This window comes from Ornithorhynchus anatinus, chromosome 21, assembly GCF_004115215.2.
Source record: "Ornithorhynchus anatinus isolate Pmale09 chromosome 21, mOrnAna1.pri.v4, whole genome shotgun sequence".
NCBI classification, from domain to species: domain Eukaryota; kingdom Metazoa; phylum Chordata; class Mammalia; order Monotremata; family Ornithorhynchidae; genus Ornithorhynchus; species Ornithorhynchus anatinus.
In genome coordinates this window covers 1,186,674-1,203,798 of record NC_041748.1, presented here as the reverse complement: position 1 = coordinate 1,203,798, position 17,125 = coordinate 1,186,674, and the positions used below count along the sequence as shown (strand labels likewise).

The 17,125-nt window shown below is 60.3% G+C and overlaps 2 protein-coding genes across 4 annotated transcripts in view; both read right to left on the bottom strand.

Annotated features, from left to right (window-relative positions):
- GAS7 (growth arrest specific 7) overlaps window positions 1-16,234 on the bottom strand; it is a 39,086-nt gene extending 22,852 nt beyond the window's left edge. The window contains exon 1 of one of the 3 annotated variants that reach the window (XM_029049241.2): window positions 16,102-16,234. In XM_029049241.2, coding sequence (XP_028905074.1) covers window positions 16,102-16,155 — 54 coding nt within the window. In that variant the 5' untranslated portion in view covers window positions 16,156-16,234. Of the gene's footprint in view, window positions 1-5,010; window positions 5,117-16,101 lie in introns of those variants that run through there. The other 2 variants (XM_029049243.2, XM_029049242.1) reach the window with 2 other exon arrangements.
- Window positions 16,235-16,734: 500 nt separating this feature from the next.
- LOC100083622 (myosin-2-like) overlaps window positions 16,735-17,125 on the bottom strand; it is a 28,188-nt gene continuing 27,797 nt past the window's right edge. Inside the window, exon 33 of the mRNA XM_029049552.1 lies at window positions 16,735-16,878. Within this exon, the coding sequence (XP_028905385.1) occupies window positions 16,735-16,878 (144 nt within the window). The remainder of the gene's footprint in view (window positions 16,879-17,125) is intronic.

Genomic DNA, 17,125 nt, shown 5'->3' with positions numbered 1-17,125 from the left:
CGCAGAGTAACAAATGCCATTTTTTTTTTAAAAAGCCGCCCTCCGGGGTGTCCTACCCGTAACCCCCTCCCCCAGCCTTCGTGGGGCGTCCCCAGCCCACCCGTGGGGGAGCGAGGCCTGGGGGGAGCGGCCGGTCTCGTCTGCCTCAGACGGGGACCCTGTCGGGTGAGGGAGTGTGGATGGATAGAGAAGTGGAGAGAGCGCAGGCTTGGGAGGCCGAGGTCATGGGTTCGAATCCCGGCCCCGCCACCTGTCAGCCGTGTGACCCTGGGCAAGTGGTTTCGCTTCCCGATGCCTCAGTTCCCTCATCGGTTAAATGGCGATTAAGACCGTGAGTCTCACGTGGGACAACTTGATGACCCCGGATCCACCCCGGTGCTTGGAACGGTGCTCGGCACATAGTAAGCGCTTAACAGACACCAACGTTTAATAATAATAATAATAATGTTGGTATTTGTTAAGCGCTTACTATGTGCAGAGCACTGTTCTAAGCGCTGGGGTAGACACAGGGGAATCAGGTTGTCCTACGTGGGGCTCACAGTCTTCATCCCCATTTTACAGATGAGGGAACTGAGGCACAGAGAAGTGAAGTGACTTGCCCACAGTCACACAGCTGACAAGTAGCAGAGCTGGGATTTGAACTCATGACCCCTGACTCCAAAGCCCGTGCTCTTTCCACTGAGCCACGCTGCTTCTCTATTATTTATTATTTATTATTATTATGGCTCCACGTGCCCCTTTGGCAGTGGGTCACCTAACTCCCCGGGGCACCGGACTACCGCCCCAGACGCGGGAGAGCGTAGAATTAAAGGGGAGAGCCTGGTCCCTACCCTCGGGAGGGAAGACAGGAAGTCTGTAAAGGGAGCGAGAGAGAAGGCACATACAACCGGAAATAGCCCAAATTCACAGAAAATGACTAAATAAATGGAGTCAGTAGACGGACCTAACCCACGAGGCACAGCCGGGGCGGGGGGACTGATGCGGACGTTGAGGGGGAAGGCGTTCCGGGCCGGTCGGAGGCGGGAAAGCTGAGAGCAGGTGTCAAAAGAAATGTCGGGAGGAGCAGAGAGTGCGAGCTGGGATGCGGTGGGAGAGGGGACCAGATTCCTAAGAGCCAGCTGGCTTCCAGAAAAAGCCTGGACGCCAGTGGGAGTTTCTGCTGGAGGCAGAGAAGCAGCGTGGCCCGGTGGAAAGAAGCCGGGCTTGGAAGTCAGAGGACCCGAGTTCTAATGGCGGCTCGGCCGCTGGTCTGCCGTGTTCTAGGGCAAGACCGTTCACTTCTCTGGGCCTCAGTCTCCTCAACCGTGAAGGCGGGATTAAGATGGTGAGCTCCGGGCGGGACACGGACTGTGTCCAACCCGCTTAATTAATTTAATTTTGGTATTTGTTAAGCGCTTACTCTGTGCAGAGCACTGTTCTAAGCGCTGGGGGAGATACAAGGTAATCAGGTCGTCCCTCGTGAGGCTCACAGTTAATCCCCATTTGACAGATGAGGTAACTGAGGCACAGAGAGGTTCAGTGATTAGCTGGTATCTGCCCCAGCTCTTAGTACGGTGCCTGGGACGTAGTGAGCGCTTAACAGATAGCGATAAAAAAAGAAAAGCGGAAGGAAATCGGCAGTTATTGGAGGCTTTTGAGGAGGGGAGATGTGGTATTCACGGGGTTTTAGGATAAAGAGCGGCCCGTAAGGCTGACTGAAGGCGAGAAAGGCCGGAGCCCAAGAGGCCAGGGCGGCGGCCGAGAGGGTAGTCAGTCTATCGATGCTATTTATCGAGCACTCACTGCGTGCAGAGCACTGTTCTAAGCGCTCGGGAGAATCCATTTTAACAGAGTCAGTAGACGCATCCCCTGCCCACAGCGAGATGAGGGGGGGACATGGCCTAGTCTCGCCAGGAGGTGAGGCGCCCTTCAATAATAGCGTGGCTCAAGAGAAGCAGTGTGGCTCAGTGGAAAGAGCCCGGGCTTGGGAATCAGAAGTCATGGGTTCGAATCCTGGCTCTGCCCCTTGGCAGCTGTGTGACTGTGGCCCAGTCGCTTTACTTCTCTGGGCCTCAGTTACCTCATCTGTCAAATGTAAAACGTGAGCCTCATGTGGGACAACTTGATTACCCTGTATCTCCCCCAGCGCTTGGAACAGTGCCCTGCACATAGTAAGCGCTTAACAAATACCAACGTTATTATTATTTTTAATAATGACGACGGTTTTTGTTAAGCGCTTACTAATTGCCAAGCGCTGTTCTGAGCACTGGGGTTGCCACAACCCGATAATAATAATAACGATGGAATGATCTTGAAGGGAGGACCGCGGGGTTTAGTGATAAACAGTACGGGAGTTGACAGACAGCGAGGAGTGGAGGGTGATGACGAAGCGGCGGGAGTGGTGGTGTGGAAGGAGAGGATGCTTTATACGGTGCCTGGCACATAGTAAGCGCCTCACAAATACCGCAGTGATTATAGATTCTTAGGACGGCGCTGCGGTCGAGCGCGAGGGCGTTGGTGGGGATGGGGAGGGTGCAGGCTGTAAACGCGTCTCCGGGCTGTCAGCTCGTTGTGGGCAGCGAATGCGTCTGTTTATTGTTGTATCGTCCCCTCCCAGGCGCTTAGTACAGTGTTCGGCACACAGGAAGCGCTCACTAAATTCCACCGACTGACTTTCTGCCGCCTGGCCCGGGCCTGGGGACGTCTCCCCCTCCCCTCCACCGGCCCGAGCTGGCTCAAGCTGGTCACCGTGGCCGTGGGAACGGGATGGGGGAGATGATGTTGATAATAATGACGGTATTTGCTAAGTGCTTACTATGTGCCGGGCACTGTACTAATCGCCAGGGTGGATGCCAGCAAATCGAGTTGGACGCGGTCCCCGTGTGGGGCTCACAGCCTCAATCCCCGCTTTACAGATGGGGTGACTGAGGCCCAGAGAAGTGAAGGGACATCGCCAAGGGGGCACAGCAGAGAAGGGGCGGAGGCGGGATTAGAACCCATGACCTCGTGACTCCCAGCCCTGGGCTCTAGCCACTAGGCCACGCTAGGAGAGGGGGTCGCAAGGGAAGGGGCCAAAAGCAGGGCCCTTGCCAAACAGCAGAGGGGCAGGGGGGTGGGGGGAGGATTATGGAACTTGTTCAGCGCTTACTAGGCGCCGAGCACTGTTCCAAGTTCATCGGGTCGGACCCAGTCCCCGTCCCACATGGAGCTCCCAGTCTTCGACCCCATTTTCCAGATGAGGGAACGGAGGCCCAGAGAGGCGAAGTGACTTGCCCAAGGTCTCTGGCCTTCCCGGGGCGGGAGGCGGAGGAACGCGGGGAGTGGGGGGGGGAAGAGGGAGGAAGGATGGGAAAGCGGGGGGTTTCCCAGCTCCCAGGGCCACCCCTCCCCCTGGCACCCCTCCACCCGCCTCCTCCAGCCGGGCAGCTCTGCCAGCCTGGGGCTCCGGTCGCTCCCACGCCTGCCTCCCTCGCACTTCCTAGCGACTCGGGACGAGGAGGACTCCGGAATCCTCCCGGGAAGCTCGCCGAGGGGGCGGGAGGGAGAAGGGGCGAGGGACAGGCGGGGGAGAGAGACAGAGAGGGAAGGAGACGCGGGGAGGGATAAGAAGCAGCAGCACGGCCTAGTGGGTAGAGCCCGGGCCGGGGAGTCAGAAGGACTTGGGTTCTAATTCCGCTTGTCCGCCGCGGGACCCCGGGCCAGTCACGGTGACTCAGTTCCTTCATCGGGAAATTGGGGATTGAGACTGGGAGCCCCTTACTGTGTCCAACCCGATTAGCTCGGATCTACCCCGGCGCTTAGTATTCATTCATTCATTCAAACGAACCTATTGAGCACTCGCTGTGCGCGGAGCGCTGTACTAAGCACTCGGGAGAGTCCGACACAACAGCAAACATTCCCTGCCCGCAAAGAGCTTGAGACTAGAAGCGGCGTGGCTTGGCGGAAAGAGCGCGGGCTCGGGAGTCAGAGGACGTGGGGTCTAATCCCGGCTCCGCCGCTTGTCCGCTCTCTGACCTTGGGCAAGCCACTCCCCTTCTCTGGGCCTCAGTGGCCTCATCTGGAAAATGGGGGGTGAAGACTGTGAGCCCCCCGCGGGACAACCCGAAGACCTGGTATCTACCCCAGTGCCTAGAACGGGACTTGGCGCGCTTACTGTGTCCCAGGCACCGTTCGAAGCGCTGGGGGAGCTACCAAGTCATCGGGTTGTCCCACGCGGGGCTCACGGTCTTCATCCCTATTTTATAGATGAGCAAACTGAGGCCCAGAGAAGTGAAGCGACTTGCTCAAGGTCACACAGCCGGCACGTGGCGGGGCTGGGTTGAGAACCGATGACCTTCTGACTCTCGGGCCTGGGTTCTACCCGCTAGGCCACGCTGCTCTACTCCATCCCTTTGTGTTAAGTGACTTTGGGCGAGTCACTTCACGTCTCTGGGCCTCAGTTACCTCCTCTGTAAAATGGGGATGAAGACCCTGAGCCCCATGAGGCTGATCACCTTGTATCCCCCCTGCGCTTAAAACAGTGCTTTGCCCATAGTAAGAGTTTAATACCAACATTATTACTATTATTATTATTAACTCTTTGAGACACCCCAGTCTCCAAGACCCTTTCCTCCCCACCGTCCCAGACTCAACTGCCTCTCCTCCCCGTCACCCCTCTGAGCCCCCCAGATCCAGCCTGTGGGAGACCCTCCTCTCCTGCCCGCTGTTCCAAGCCCAAGGACCGCTTCCCCGGATCACGTGGGACATGGACTGTGTCCAACCTGATTATCTTGTCTCCACCCCAGCGCTTAGAACAGTGCCTGGCACATAGTAAGCGCTTAACAAATACCATTAAAAATCAAATCAAATGAAAGGACACCCTGTCCCAGAGTAGCCAGTGCGGTCGACCCGAGGAAGACCGTGTCCCAAGTGAGGTCCTGGCCTAGCCTGCCTCCCTCTCTCCCCCCGAACTCGGGCCGCACGTCGAGGCGGGGAGATCGGGTCTCGAGGCCCCTAAGGCCCCAGCACGATCCCGCCGGTCTCCCCTCTTACCATCCGGAGTCCGGTGCCCGGCCTGGACACCGGGGTCCTCTTCCCACCCCGGGGGCCCCGGCCGGAGAGGGTCAGCGCTCCGACCCCCGTGGCCGGCCACGCCCTGCGGCCCGGTGGACGCAACTTCCTCCCCGAAGGGACGGGGCGGGCGGCGTCTCCCCCTCCTCCCGCTCCCCCCCGGGGCCCGGTGGCCCCTCGTTGAGAAATCAAACAGCTCATTCTGGACTTTCCAGATGGGCAGAGCCCCCGGGGAGCCGTTTCCCTTCCCCGCTGGCTCGGAGGGGGGCGGCGGGGGAGGGGGCGGCGGGCCAGGGCACCTCACACAATGGCTGGGTCTGTCCCGCTGACCGGCGGCCTCGCCCCCACGGGTACCCACACACAGGGATGGCTTTGTCCACCCTCCCCAAAACGGCCTCCCCGGCCCGGCCCCGGTCTGGCCCGGCCGGGCCTGCTGGGAATGTCATTCATTCGATCGTACTTATTGAGCGCTTACTGTGTGCAGAGCACTGTACTAGGGCACCTCAGAGAGTACAACAATAAACAGACACGTTCCCTGCCCACGGCGAGCTGCCAGTCTTCAGGACTGTCCTCTGATAACTTCTAACATCCTGTCCTTCCTCCTGTCCTCTCAGGACACCCCAGTGTCTAAAAATTCCCCCATAATAATAATAATAATGATGATGGTACTTGCTTAGCGCTTATTATTCATTCATTCATTCAGTAGTATTTATTGAGCACTTACTATGTGCAGAGCACTGGACTAAGCGCTTGGAATGTGCAAATCGGTAACAGATAGAGACCGTCCCTGCCCTTTGACGGGCTTACGGTCTAATCGGGGGTTACGGGCAGACAAGAACAAAGGCAATAAATTGATGCTCATTATGATAGATGGATAAAAAAATAAATTATTCTGTGCCAAGCACTGTTCTAAGAGCTGGGGTGGGCACAGGTTAATCGGGATGGACGCGGTCCCTGTCCCACGTGGGGCTGGCACTCTTAATCTCCATTTTACAGAGGAGGGAACCGAGGCCCAGAGAAGTGAAGAGATTTGCTCAAGGCCACACGGCAGACGGGGGGAGGAGCCGGGATGAGAAGCCAGGTCCTTCTGCCTCCCAGGCCCGGGCGCTGCCCACTAGGCCGCACTGCTTCCCTCCCCCACCGCCCCAGAGTCCCCTTATCAGCTGCCTCCCTTCCCCGTCGCCCCGCTGCGGCAATGCCCCGTGGGATCCCCCCGAATTCCGCCCACGGAAGGCCCTCTCCGGCCCCCAGGCCCACCATTCCAAGCTTGAGGACCCCCCCCGGGCCCACGGTCCGTCTGCGAGTTGGTATTTGTTAAGCGTTTACTATGGGCAGAGCACTGTTTTAAGCGCTGGGGGAGATACGGGGTCATCAGGTGGTCCCTCGTGAGGCTCATCCCCATTCTACAGATGAGGGAACTGAGGCACAGAGAAGTGAAGCGACTCGCCCACAGTCACACAGATGACAAGTGGCAGAGCCCGGGAGTCGAACCCCTGACCTCTGACTCCCAAGCTCGGGTTCTTTCCACTGAGCCACACTGCTTCTCATAAGTGAAGTGACTTGCCCGAGGTCCCCCAGCAGACGAGCGGCGGAGCCAGGGTGAGGACCCAGGTCCTCCGACTCCCAGGCCCGGGCTCTACCCACTAGGCCGCACTGAAAGAGCCCCAGCCTGGCTCTCGGGAGACGTGGGTTCTAATCCCAGCTCCGCTGCGTGCCTGCCGTGGGAACCTGGGTTCTTCCCCTTGACTCTGTTTAGTGCCATCGTTCTCGTCTGTCCGTCTCCCCCGATTAGACCGTAAGCCCGTCAAACGGCAGGGACTGTCGCTATCTGTTGCCGACTTGTTCATCCCAAGCGCTTAGTACAGTGCTCTGCACATAGTAAGCGCTCAATAAATAAATAAATACTATTGAATGAACCTGGGTGAGTCACGTCACTTCTCTGGGCCTCAGGTACCTCCTCAGTCAAATTATAACAGTGATAATGTTGGTATTTGTTCAGCGCTTATTATGTGCCAAGCACCGTTCTAAAGCTCTGGGGGAGATACAAAGTCATCAGGTTGCCCCATGAAGGGCTCTCAGCCTTCACCCCCATTTTCCAGATGAGGGAACTGAGGCCCAGAGAAGTGAAGTGACTAGCCCAAGGTCACCCAGCTGACAATAATAATAATGTCGGTATCTGTTAAGCGCTTACTATGTGCAGGGCCCCGTTCTAAGCGATGGGGGAGATACGGGGTCATCGGGTCGTCCCACGGGAGGCTCACAGTTAATCCCCATTTTACAGAGGAGGTAACTGAGGCACAGAGAAGTGAAGTGACGTCACCCAGCTGCTAAGCGGCGGAGTGGGGATTAGAACCCACGACCTCTGATTCGATCCCTGTTCTCCCTCCTACTTAGCCTGGAGCCCTGAGTCAGACAAGGGCTGTGTCCACCCAGATTCCCTCAGACCTCTCCTAGCCCTCAGTACAGTGCTCGGCACAGTGTAAGTGCATAAGAAGGACCACAGTTATTAATCGATTATTTATTAGGATTCTGTGGAGAAGAATGAGCTGCCTGAAGAGTTGTCACGAGCTGACCTTTGACCCTTCTTCCGGAAGGGCCCCAAAATGCCGTCATAAACGTCTGGGGGGGGGGCCCCTCCTTTTCCGCAACGGGGCTGGGGGAGTCTTCCCCGTTCAGACGGGAAAGGTTGTCATGACAGGGGCGTACAATGAGTCAAACGATAATAATGATAACGGAGATATCTGTTAATAATTGTGGTATTCGTTAAGCGCTTACCGTGTGCAGGGCACTGTACTAAGCACTGGGGTGGATACAAGCAAATCGGGTTGGACACGGTCCCTGCCTCAACGTGGGGCTCCCAATGTTTCCTTTTATCTGTCTGTGGTATTTCTAAAGCGCTTACTATGTGCCAGGCACTCCATTCATTCATTCGATCGCATTTATTGAGCGCTTACTGTGTGCACAGCACCGTGCTGAGTGCTCGGAATGTACATTTCGGCAACAGAGAGAGACCATCCCTGCCCGACAACGGGCTCGCAGTCTCAAAACGGGGAGACAGCAAAACAAGGAGTCAGGCATCAATACCATCGGAATAGATCCAGAGAATCATAGATATAACCACATCATTAATAAAAGAGAGTAATAAATAATCTGGACAAATAGGCACAAGCGGTGCGGGGAGGGGAATGGGGAGCGGAGGGAAAGGGAGGGCTCGATCCGGGAAGGCCTCCCGGAGGAGGGGACCTCTCGGGAGGGCTCGGAAGGGGGGAAGAGAGGGAGTTTGGCGGAGGTGAGGAGGGACGGCGTCCCGGGACGGCGGGGGGACGCGGGCCGGGGGTCGACGGGGGGGGGGCCGGGCGCCGACGGGGGACGGCGAGGAGGTGAGCGGCGGCGGAGGAGCGGAGCGTGCGGGCCGGGCCGGAGGAGGAGGGGAGGGAGGGGAGGTGGGAGGGGGGGATGGACGGCTTGGAAGCCCGGAGTGAGGCGCTCTTGTTTGACGCGAAGGTCGATAGGCAACCGCTGGAGGTTTTTGAGGAGAAGAGTGACAGGCCCACAGCCTTTCTGCAGGAAGAGAATCCAGGCGGCGGAAGGAAGGATAGACTGGAGCGGGGAGAGACGGGAGGGTGGGAGATCCGAGAGGAGGCTGATGCCATAATCCGATCGGAATAAGGTGACAGATCGTACGCCTGACCGTACTAAGCGCTGGGGTAGAGACAAGCTCGTCAGGTTGGACGCTGTCCCCTTCCGACGTGAGGCTCACGGTCTTCATCCCCATTTTCCACACGAGGTAACTGAGGCACAGAGAAATGAACTGACTTGCCCGCACAGCAGACAAGTGGCGGAGCCGGGATCAGAACCCAGGGCCTCTGACCCGCGGGCCCGGTCTCCATCCACAAGGCCACGCTGCTTCTACACTGTTCTAAGCGCTGGGGTCGATGCCAGCTTGTCAGGTCCCACACGCCGCCCCAGTAGGAGGGACAACGGGTATCGAATCCTGATGAACGATGACGTAACTGAGGCCCAGAGGATCATAATTTCGGTAGGTGTTAAGCGCTGACTATGTGCCGGACCCTGACCTAAGCACTGAGGCACTGTCCTAAGTGCTGAGTGAAGTGACTCGCCCAAGGTCGCACAGCAGACAAGCGGCAGAGGCAGGATTGGAACCCGGGACCTCTGACTCCCAGTCCCGGGCTCTTTCCACCAGGCCGTGGTTCGTGGCGGTCTGCGGGTTTTTGGGACATTCAGTCCATTATTCAATGGTATTTATTTTCTTACTGCGTGAAGCGCACTGTACTAAACGCTGGGGAGAGTCCGAGCCGAGAATATACCGGCCGCGTCGACCCCAGCCCCTTCTCTGGGTCACGCTGGCATTGCCCACCGGAAAACCGGAAAGGTTTGGTCCGGGAAAGAGAAAGGTCCGGCCCGTCATGGTGGTAGGGAGCCAGGAGGGCAGGGTGTCCGGCGGGAGGGAGGTGCGCCACGAGAAGCAGCGTGGCTCAGTGGCGAGAGCCCGGGCTTGGGAGTCAGAGGTCGTGGGTTCTAATCCCGACTCCGCCCCCTATCAGCTGTGTGACTTGGGGCAAGTCACTTCACTTCTCTGGGCCTCCGTGACCTCATCTGGAAAACGGGGATTAAAACCGCCAGCCCCACGTGGGCCAACCTGATGACCTTGGATCTACCCAGCGCTTAGAACGGTGCTTGGCACATAGTAAGCGCTTAACAGATACCAACATTATGATTATTATGTGCCCACAAGGGCACACAGGGGACCGTGGCGAGGCAGGATTCTTGGGTTCTGATCTTGAGTCCGCCACCGACCTTGAATGGCAGCCAGCACCTCCTCAGTTCTGGGTTTCAGTTTCCCCCACTGTAAAATGTTATTTTTTTTATTTTATGGTCTTTGTTAAGCGCTTACTATGTGCCGGGCACTGTATTAAGCGCTGAGGTAGATCCAAGCTAATCGGGTTGGACACAGTCCCTAGCTCACATGGGGCTCCTGGTCTTAATCCCCATTTTACAGGTGAGGGAACTGAGGTCCAGAGCTTACTACGGCGGTCTTTGTTAAGCACTTACTATGTGTCAGACACTGTACTAAGCGCTGGGGTAGATCCAAGCTAATCGGGTCGAACCCAGTCCCTGGTTTTCTTCCCCATTTTACAGACGAGGGAACGGAGGCCCGGGGAAGTGAAAGGACTTGCCCAAGGTCACTCGGCAGGTGAGCGGCGGAGCCCGGATTAGCACCCGGGTCCTTCGGAGTCCCAGGCCACGCGCTCTAGCCACAGGGCGGGGCTGCTTCTCGATCAGTCGATGCCACCGATTGACCGATCGATCGATTATCGATCGACCGACCTCCCGGGCCGTTCCCCAGCGTGGTAGAGATCCCCGTCCTGGAATGACGGTGCGGCACACGGCTGGCCCACACGCAGCCAAGTTCCTAGAGTACACGTCGGCGCACCCAGAGAGGGATCATGGGTCCACCGTGGGTGCACACGCAGTCAGAGCACACGCCCGGCCCACGCACGGAAAGGGATAACACAGCCCTCCGCACAGAGTGCTCCACCAGTACCGCCGATCGATCGATCACCCGGCGGACGCACGCGGGAGGAGAGATGCCGGACACCCGACTGACACGCGCACGCGGTGAGAGATCACGGGTACGCGGCGGGCGCCGTCGCAGAGGGCGGCCCCGGCCGCTCGCCTGGCGCGCTCGCAGCGAGGGATCGCGGGTATGCGGTGGGCACTGACGCAGAGAGAGACCCCGGCCACTCCCCTGGCACACGCGCGGTGAGATTACGGGTACGCGGTGGGCACCGGCGGAGAGAGAGCCCCCCCGCCCGGGGCACTCGCCCAGGCCGCACCCAACGGAGGGCCACCGGCGACCCGTCCGGAGCGTTGGCGGGACCGTGGGCCGTGTGGGCGGAGAGCTCGGGCCGCTGCGGATGCGGGCATCGGCCGGGCCCTCGCCCCGGTCCCGGGCGTCCGGGCACGGTCCAGGGTGACCACCCAAGATGCCCGGCTCTTGAGTCCGGCCAAGGGGGACCACGCAGGGGGCCCGGGGCCGGGCCTCCCACGCCCCTCAGGTTTCCCACCTGTCACTGACCTCAGAGCTGCACCCTCGCCGTGCCCACGCCCGTGGGGGGGACGGGAGGAGGGGGGCCGCCGGCCTGGTCGTCGCCAGAGATCTGGATCCCGGGAACCCGTCCCCGTGGCTTCCGCGAATCGGCGGAGCCGAGCGCCCGTTTATATATAGAAACTGCAGCCACGCACGTTAGCATGAAAATAGGGCCCGGGCGTTGCCATGGCCACCAAACACAAACCCCACTTGGCAGTCAAAGGGAGAAGCGTTCACCACCACGGCTAAGGCCGCCTTTCCAGACCCTTCCAACGGACGGGCCTCCCCGGGCAGGGGAAGGCCGCGACCCCACCTCCCCGCCTTCCGTGGGCGCGGGGCACGGTCAGGCCCGGAGGATCCCCCGGCGGGAGGGAAACGGAGGCGGACGGGTCGGGCCCAGGCCGGGGGTCGAGCCCCACGCGGTCCGGGAAGGGGGCGCCGGGGCCCGGGGAGGCGTAGGGTCGAGGCCGGGCGGTCGGGGGGGGGGGGTCCGCGGTCGCGGAGAGGAGGGCGAGGCGGGCGGGGTTGGGCCGTGCGGGTCCCGGAAGGGGGTGGGCAGCGCCCACGCGGAATCGTCGTTCCCCGGGCCCCACGGGAGGCGGACTCCCTCCAGAGCGGGAGGGCGGCGGGTTCAACCGACCCTTCGCCCCCCGGCTGGCGGAACCTGGGGGGTGACGGAGGGTGGGCGCCGGGCCCACCTTCTTTTCTCTCTGGGATTGTGGGACCTGACTGTGGTACCGGGATGAAACTCAGCCCGGACCTGACTTTTCATGTTGTTATTTCAGGGCAGCGAAATCCCAGTCCGGTCCGGCCCGGTCCGGCCCAGTCCAGCCTCTGCTCCGGACCGGGTCAGCCCAGTCCCTGCTCCAATCCAGACCAGGCGGGCCCCAATCCAGCCCAGTCCGGCTCCAGTCCGGCCCGGTCCCGCCCCCCAGGCCTCACCCTGCAGGACTGAGGGGCCTGCGGTCACCCGGGGGCTGCCTCCCACCCCACCCCCCCCAGCCCACTCCCCGTCATCCCCACCTCTGTCAGCTGCCCAGGATTCGGGTGGGGCACTTGTTCCGACTCACCGGGGGCAGGGGCGAGGGAGGGCGGGGGGCAGAGGTCAGGGGGCAGGGCCCGGCCCGCGAGAGGACGGTGCGATGATGTCCCCCGGCCCCCAAGAACGGCCCCGCCGTTTCAGCCGGACGCGGGGAGCGCAGAGCCGCCCACGGTCTCCGTCCGGGCAGCGGGCCAGAGGGCGTCCACAGCCCCTCCTCGCCTCTCCCCTCCCACGGGGCTAGAGCCGGGGTCCCAGCCGGGGGCGGACGGAAAGCGGAGATGCTGGGTCGGGGGGAGGAAGATGGGGGAGGAGGAGGAGGCGGGGGAGGAGGGGAGGGTGTGAGGACCCAAGGCAGGCACTTGTCTCTGCCTCTTCCGTCGTTCACACACTCCGCACGCACATCACACCCTGCACGCCCACGTAGGCCGACCATCCCCCCCGCACACCCGAACACGCCCCCGTGAGCAGACACACATGCAGACACCCCTGTGCGCACCCACAAATGCCCACATGCCCATGCATACCCGCCCCCTACACACGCGTACACACGAGCTCATCACCCCACGTACACCCACACAAGCTGCCCACGCGTGCACATCCCCACCCTGCACAGACCCACACACCCACATGAACTTCTCTGGGCCTCAGTTCCCTCATCTGTCATAGGGGGATGAAGACCGTGAGCCTCCCGTGGGACAGCCTGATGACCCCGTATCTCCCCCAGCGCTTACAGCGGTGCTCTGCACATAGTAAGCGCTTAACCAATGCCGACGTGATTATTATTAATGCCGCCCACCTCCATCCGTCCCGCGCCCCCCACGTCCCAAACCGGGACAGAGCAAAGCCCCCACAGGGGACGAATGTCAGTCGGGCCACGGTATGGTATCTATCGAGCGCTTCCCGGGTGCAGAGCACTGGACTAAGCGTTTGGGAGAGCCCGGTAGAGCAGCAGAACAGACACATTCCCACCCCACAACGAGCTGACAGTCTAGAGGGGGGGAGAGAGGAGCAGAGAGGGGCAGCAGAGGCTATGGGAAAGGGTCTTCCCCTGCCCCGAGGGCAGAGTTCAAGTGGGTCCAAGGGCCACCTGGCTACCACCCTTTCACCTGGGGGCTGGGAGGGGGCGTCTAGGTGTGGGGGGGGCGTCCGGGGCTGGGGGGGGGATCGGAGGGGGTCAGCCTGAAGCGACCGTCGGAGGGGGCACGCGCTACGATAAGCCCGCGGTATTTCGGATCGGGCGGCCCGTGACCGGAGAGCGTGGTTTCAGAAGGGGCACGTGCTCTTCCTAACAAGTCCTCCTTTGTGTCGAGGCCTTGATTCCAAACCATCAAAGCTAGTTAGGGATAATCGTCTGGATGGAATAATTAGGGCTGGAGAGAAAAAAAATATATAACCTCTCCGTCTGGGGAGGGGACGGGCCCGGGGAAAATCCGACCGGGGGCGGGGATCTGTCGTCTGTGACCAGGAGGTCCGTTTGTCTGGTCTGGCAAAGCCTGCTCTCTCTCTCGTTTTCAGTGGTATTCGTTAATCCATCGATGGGCGTGTGGCTCAGTGGAAAGAGCACGGGCTTTGGAGTCAGAGGTCGTGGGTTCAAATCCCGGCTCGGCCATTTGTCAGCCGTGTGACTCTGGGCGAGTCACTTCTCGGTGCCTCCGTGACCTCTTCTGTAAAATGGGGATTAAGACCGTGAGCCCCACGGGGGACGACCCGATTCCCCTGTGTCTCCCCCGGCGCTTAGAACAGTGCTCGGCACATAGTAAGCGCTTAACAAATACCAACATTATTATTATTTATCGAGCGCTCACTGAGTGCAGGGGACCGTGCTGAGCGCTTGGGGGAGTCCAGTACATCGGAGTTGGTAGTCAGGTTCCCTGCCCAAAATGAGCTGTCATTCTAGGGCGGGGAGACGGAGATGAAGAGAAACAATTGATTTGTAGATGTGTACATAAGTGGCTCGGGACTGAGGGTGGGGCGAACACCAAATGTCCAAATGTCCAAAACGTCCACTTTGCTCGTCTAACCCTAGTCGCCGTACCTGGATCTCGTCTCTCTCGCGGCCGCCGAGCTCTCACCCGCGTCCGGCCTCTGGCCTGGACCGCCCTCCCTCCTCGCCTCTTACGGACGATGACCCTCCCCCCCTTCAAAGCCTTATGGAAGGCCCACCTCCTCCTCCAAGAGGCCTTCCCTGCCCGCGCCCTCCTTTCCTCTTCACCCCCGCCCTTCCGCGTCGCCCCGACCGGCTCCCTTTCTTCATCCCCCCCCCTCCCAGCCCCGCACCGCTCATGTTCAGATCCTTAATTTATGTTAATGTCCATCCCCCCCCCCAGACCGCAAGCTCACGGTGGGCTGCAAACGTGTCTTTTTTATCATCGTGTCGGCCTCTCCCAAGCGCTTAGCAGAGTATCGATGCCTGACTTGATGGTATTGACGCCTGACTTCTTGTTCTGTTGTCTGTCTCCCCCTTTTAGACTCTGAGCCCGTTGTTTGGGCAGGGATGGTCTCTATCTGTTGCCGAATTGTACGTTCCAAGCGCTCGGCACAGTGCTCTGCACACAGTAAGCGCTCCAGAAATACGGCTGAATGAATGGCCTGCACCCAGTAAGCGCGCGATAGCTATGATCGATTGATTACTATGTACCAAGCCCTGCAGGCGATACGAGCTAATCAAAGTCGCACACGGCCCCTGGGACTCACAGGCTAAGGGAGCGAAGAGGTATTGCACTCCCATTTATTAGAGGGGGAAACTGAGGCACAGAAAAATGACACCCGGCCGCACAGCCGGCGGGTGGTAGAGTCGGGATTAGAACCCAGGTCATCTGATACCCGGCCCTGAGGCTCTTTCCACTAGTCCACGCTGTTATTCTGGCAGCGAAGGGCTAGTGACGCCTGTCAACTTGTTTTGTTTTGCTGTCTCCCCCTGCTAGACCGTCGTTGGGTATCTGTTGCCGAACCGGACTTTCCAAGCGCTTAGTACGGAGCTCTGCACACGGTAAGCGCTCAATAAATACGCTCGAATGACTGGATAAACCTCTCCAAACTTATCCAGGCCGGGCACCCGGTCTGTCTCAGGGTGGACCAAGACCTCCCCCTTCTGCTCTCCTGATCGCTGTCATCATGACCGTGGTATTCGCGAAGCGCTTATCGTGTGCCAAGCCCCGTGCTGAACACTCATTCCTTCATTCGATCGTATTTTTTGAGCGCTCACTCTGCGTGAACCGCTGTGCTAAGTGCTGGGGAGAGGACGATACAGCAGTAAACGGACAACGTTCCCCGCCCGCAACGCGCTTACACCGTCCCCGTCCCACCCGGGGCCGGCGGCCTAAGGGGAGGGAGAACGGGGATCGAATCCCCGTTTTACCGGTGCGGAAACCGAGGCGCGGAGGAACGATGAGCGTCGCCCAAGCTCACGCGGCGGGTGAGGGCCGGGGCCGGGATGAGAACCGGGTCCACTGAACGCCAGGGCCGGGCTCTTTCTACTAGGCCGCTGAGACCCCCGACCCTCTCTCCGCCCAAGGCAACCGCCTGAATCAGCGGGGGTCTAATGGTTGGAGCGCGGCTCTGGAGGTCGGAAGGACGGAGGTTCCCATCCCGCCTCTGCCGCTTGTCTGCTGGGTGACCTCGGGCAAGTCCCGTCACTTCTCCGGGCCTCGGTCGCCTCATCCCTCCAGCGGGCATGAGGGCTGGGAGCCCCACGTGGGCCAGGGACCGTGTCCCACCCCATTGGCGTGTATCCGTCCCAGGACGGCGCCTGGCGCGTAGTAAGGGTTTAACGAATGCTAGAGTCGTTACTATCATCACTACCGCTAATAATATTATTATTAAGTGGCCCTGGACTCTCCCGCTCCCTTGGAACGCCCTCCCTCCCCGCAGCAGACTGGCAGCCGCTCTCCCCACTTTCAGATCCCTCCTGAAAACTCACCTCCTTCTCCTCCTCCACCAAGTCTTCCCCGACTAGTTTCCAACATCCGGCCATCTCCGGCGCTCAGAAACGCCCGTCCGCAGCATTTATGAATATGCGTCCTTCTCCGGCCTCCTCCACCCCTCCCTCTCCCTCCTTCCTTCCCGGTTCAAAACCCCAGATCTTCCCCCTGACATCAGACTCGGTCGTTTCCGGCCTGGGTGTGCCCCCCCACCCCCGCCCCTACTCCCTCCCTCCCCCGTCCCCAGAGCTCTCGCAGCCCAGAGACATTCCCTGTCCATTAGCTAATGCCTGGGGGTGGCCAGATCTGGGGGTGGCCAGGCCTGGGGTGACCAGACCTGGAGTTGGGGGAGGCCTTTAAGAGGGCAGACCCGTGGGGGGGCAGATCTGGAGGTGGCCAGACCTGGTGTTGGGGGGGAAGAGAGGGCCTGGGCGGGGCAGATCCGCGGCTGGTCAAATCCGGGGGTGGCCAGGCCCGGGCTGACCGGACCCGGAGTTGGGGGAGACCTTTAAGAGGGCAGACCCGTGCGGGGGCAGATCTGGAGGTGGCCAGATCTGGTGGGGCGGGAAGGGGGCTTGGGCGGGGCAGGTCTGGTCAAATCGTGGGGTAACTCCGGCTGACCAGACCCGGAGTTAGGGGAGGCCTTTAAGAGGGTAGACCTGTCCTGCGCGGGGGCAGATCTGGAGGTGGCCAGACCTGGTCGGCGGGGAAAGGGGGACTTGGGTGGGGCAGGTCTGGTCAAACCTGGGGGTGGCCAGATCTGGGGGTGGCCAGACCTGGGGCGAGGGGAGACCTTTAAGAAGGCAGGCCTGTGCGGGGGCAGATCTGGAGGTGGCCAGATCTGGTGGGGAGGGAAGGGGGGCTTGAGCGGGGCAGGTCTGGTCAAATCTGGAGGGGCAGGTCTGGGGGTGGCCGGGCCTGGGGTGACGGAGTTGGGGGAGGCCTTTAGGAGGGTGAGACCTGTCCTGCGCGGGGGCAGATCTGGAGATGGCCAGACCTGGTGTCGGTGGGGAAGGGGGACTT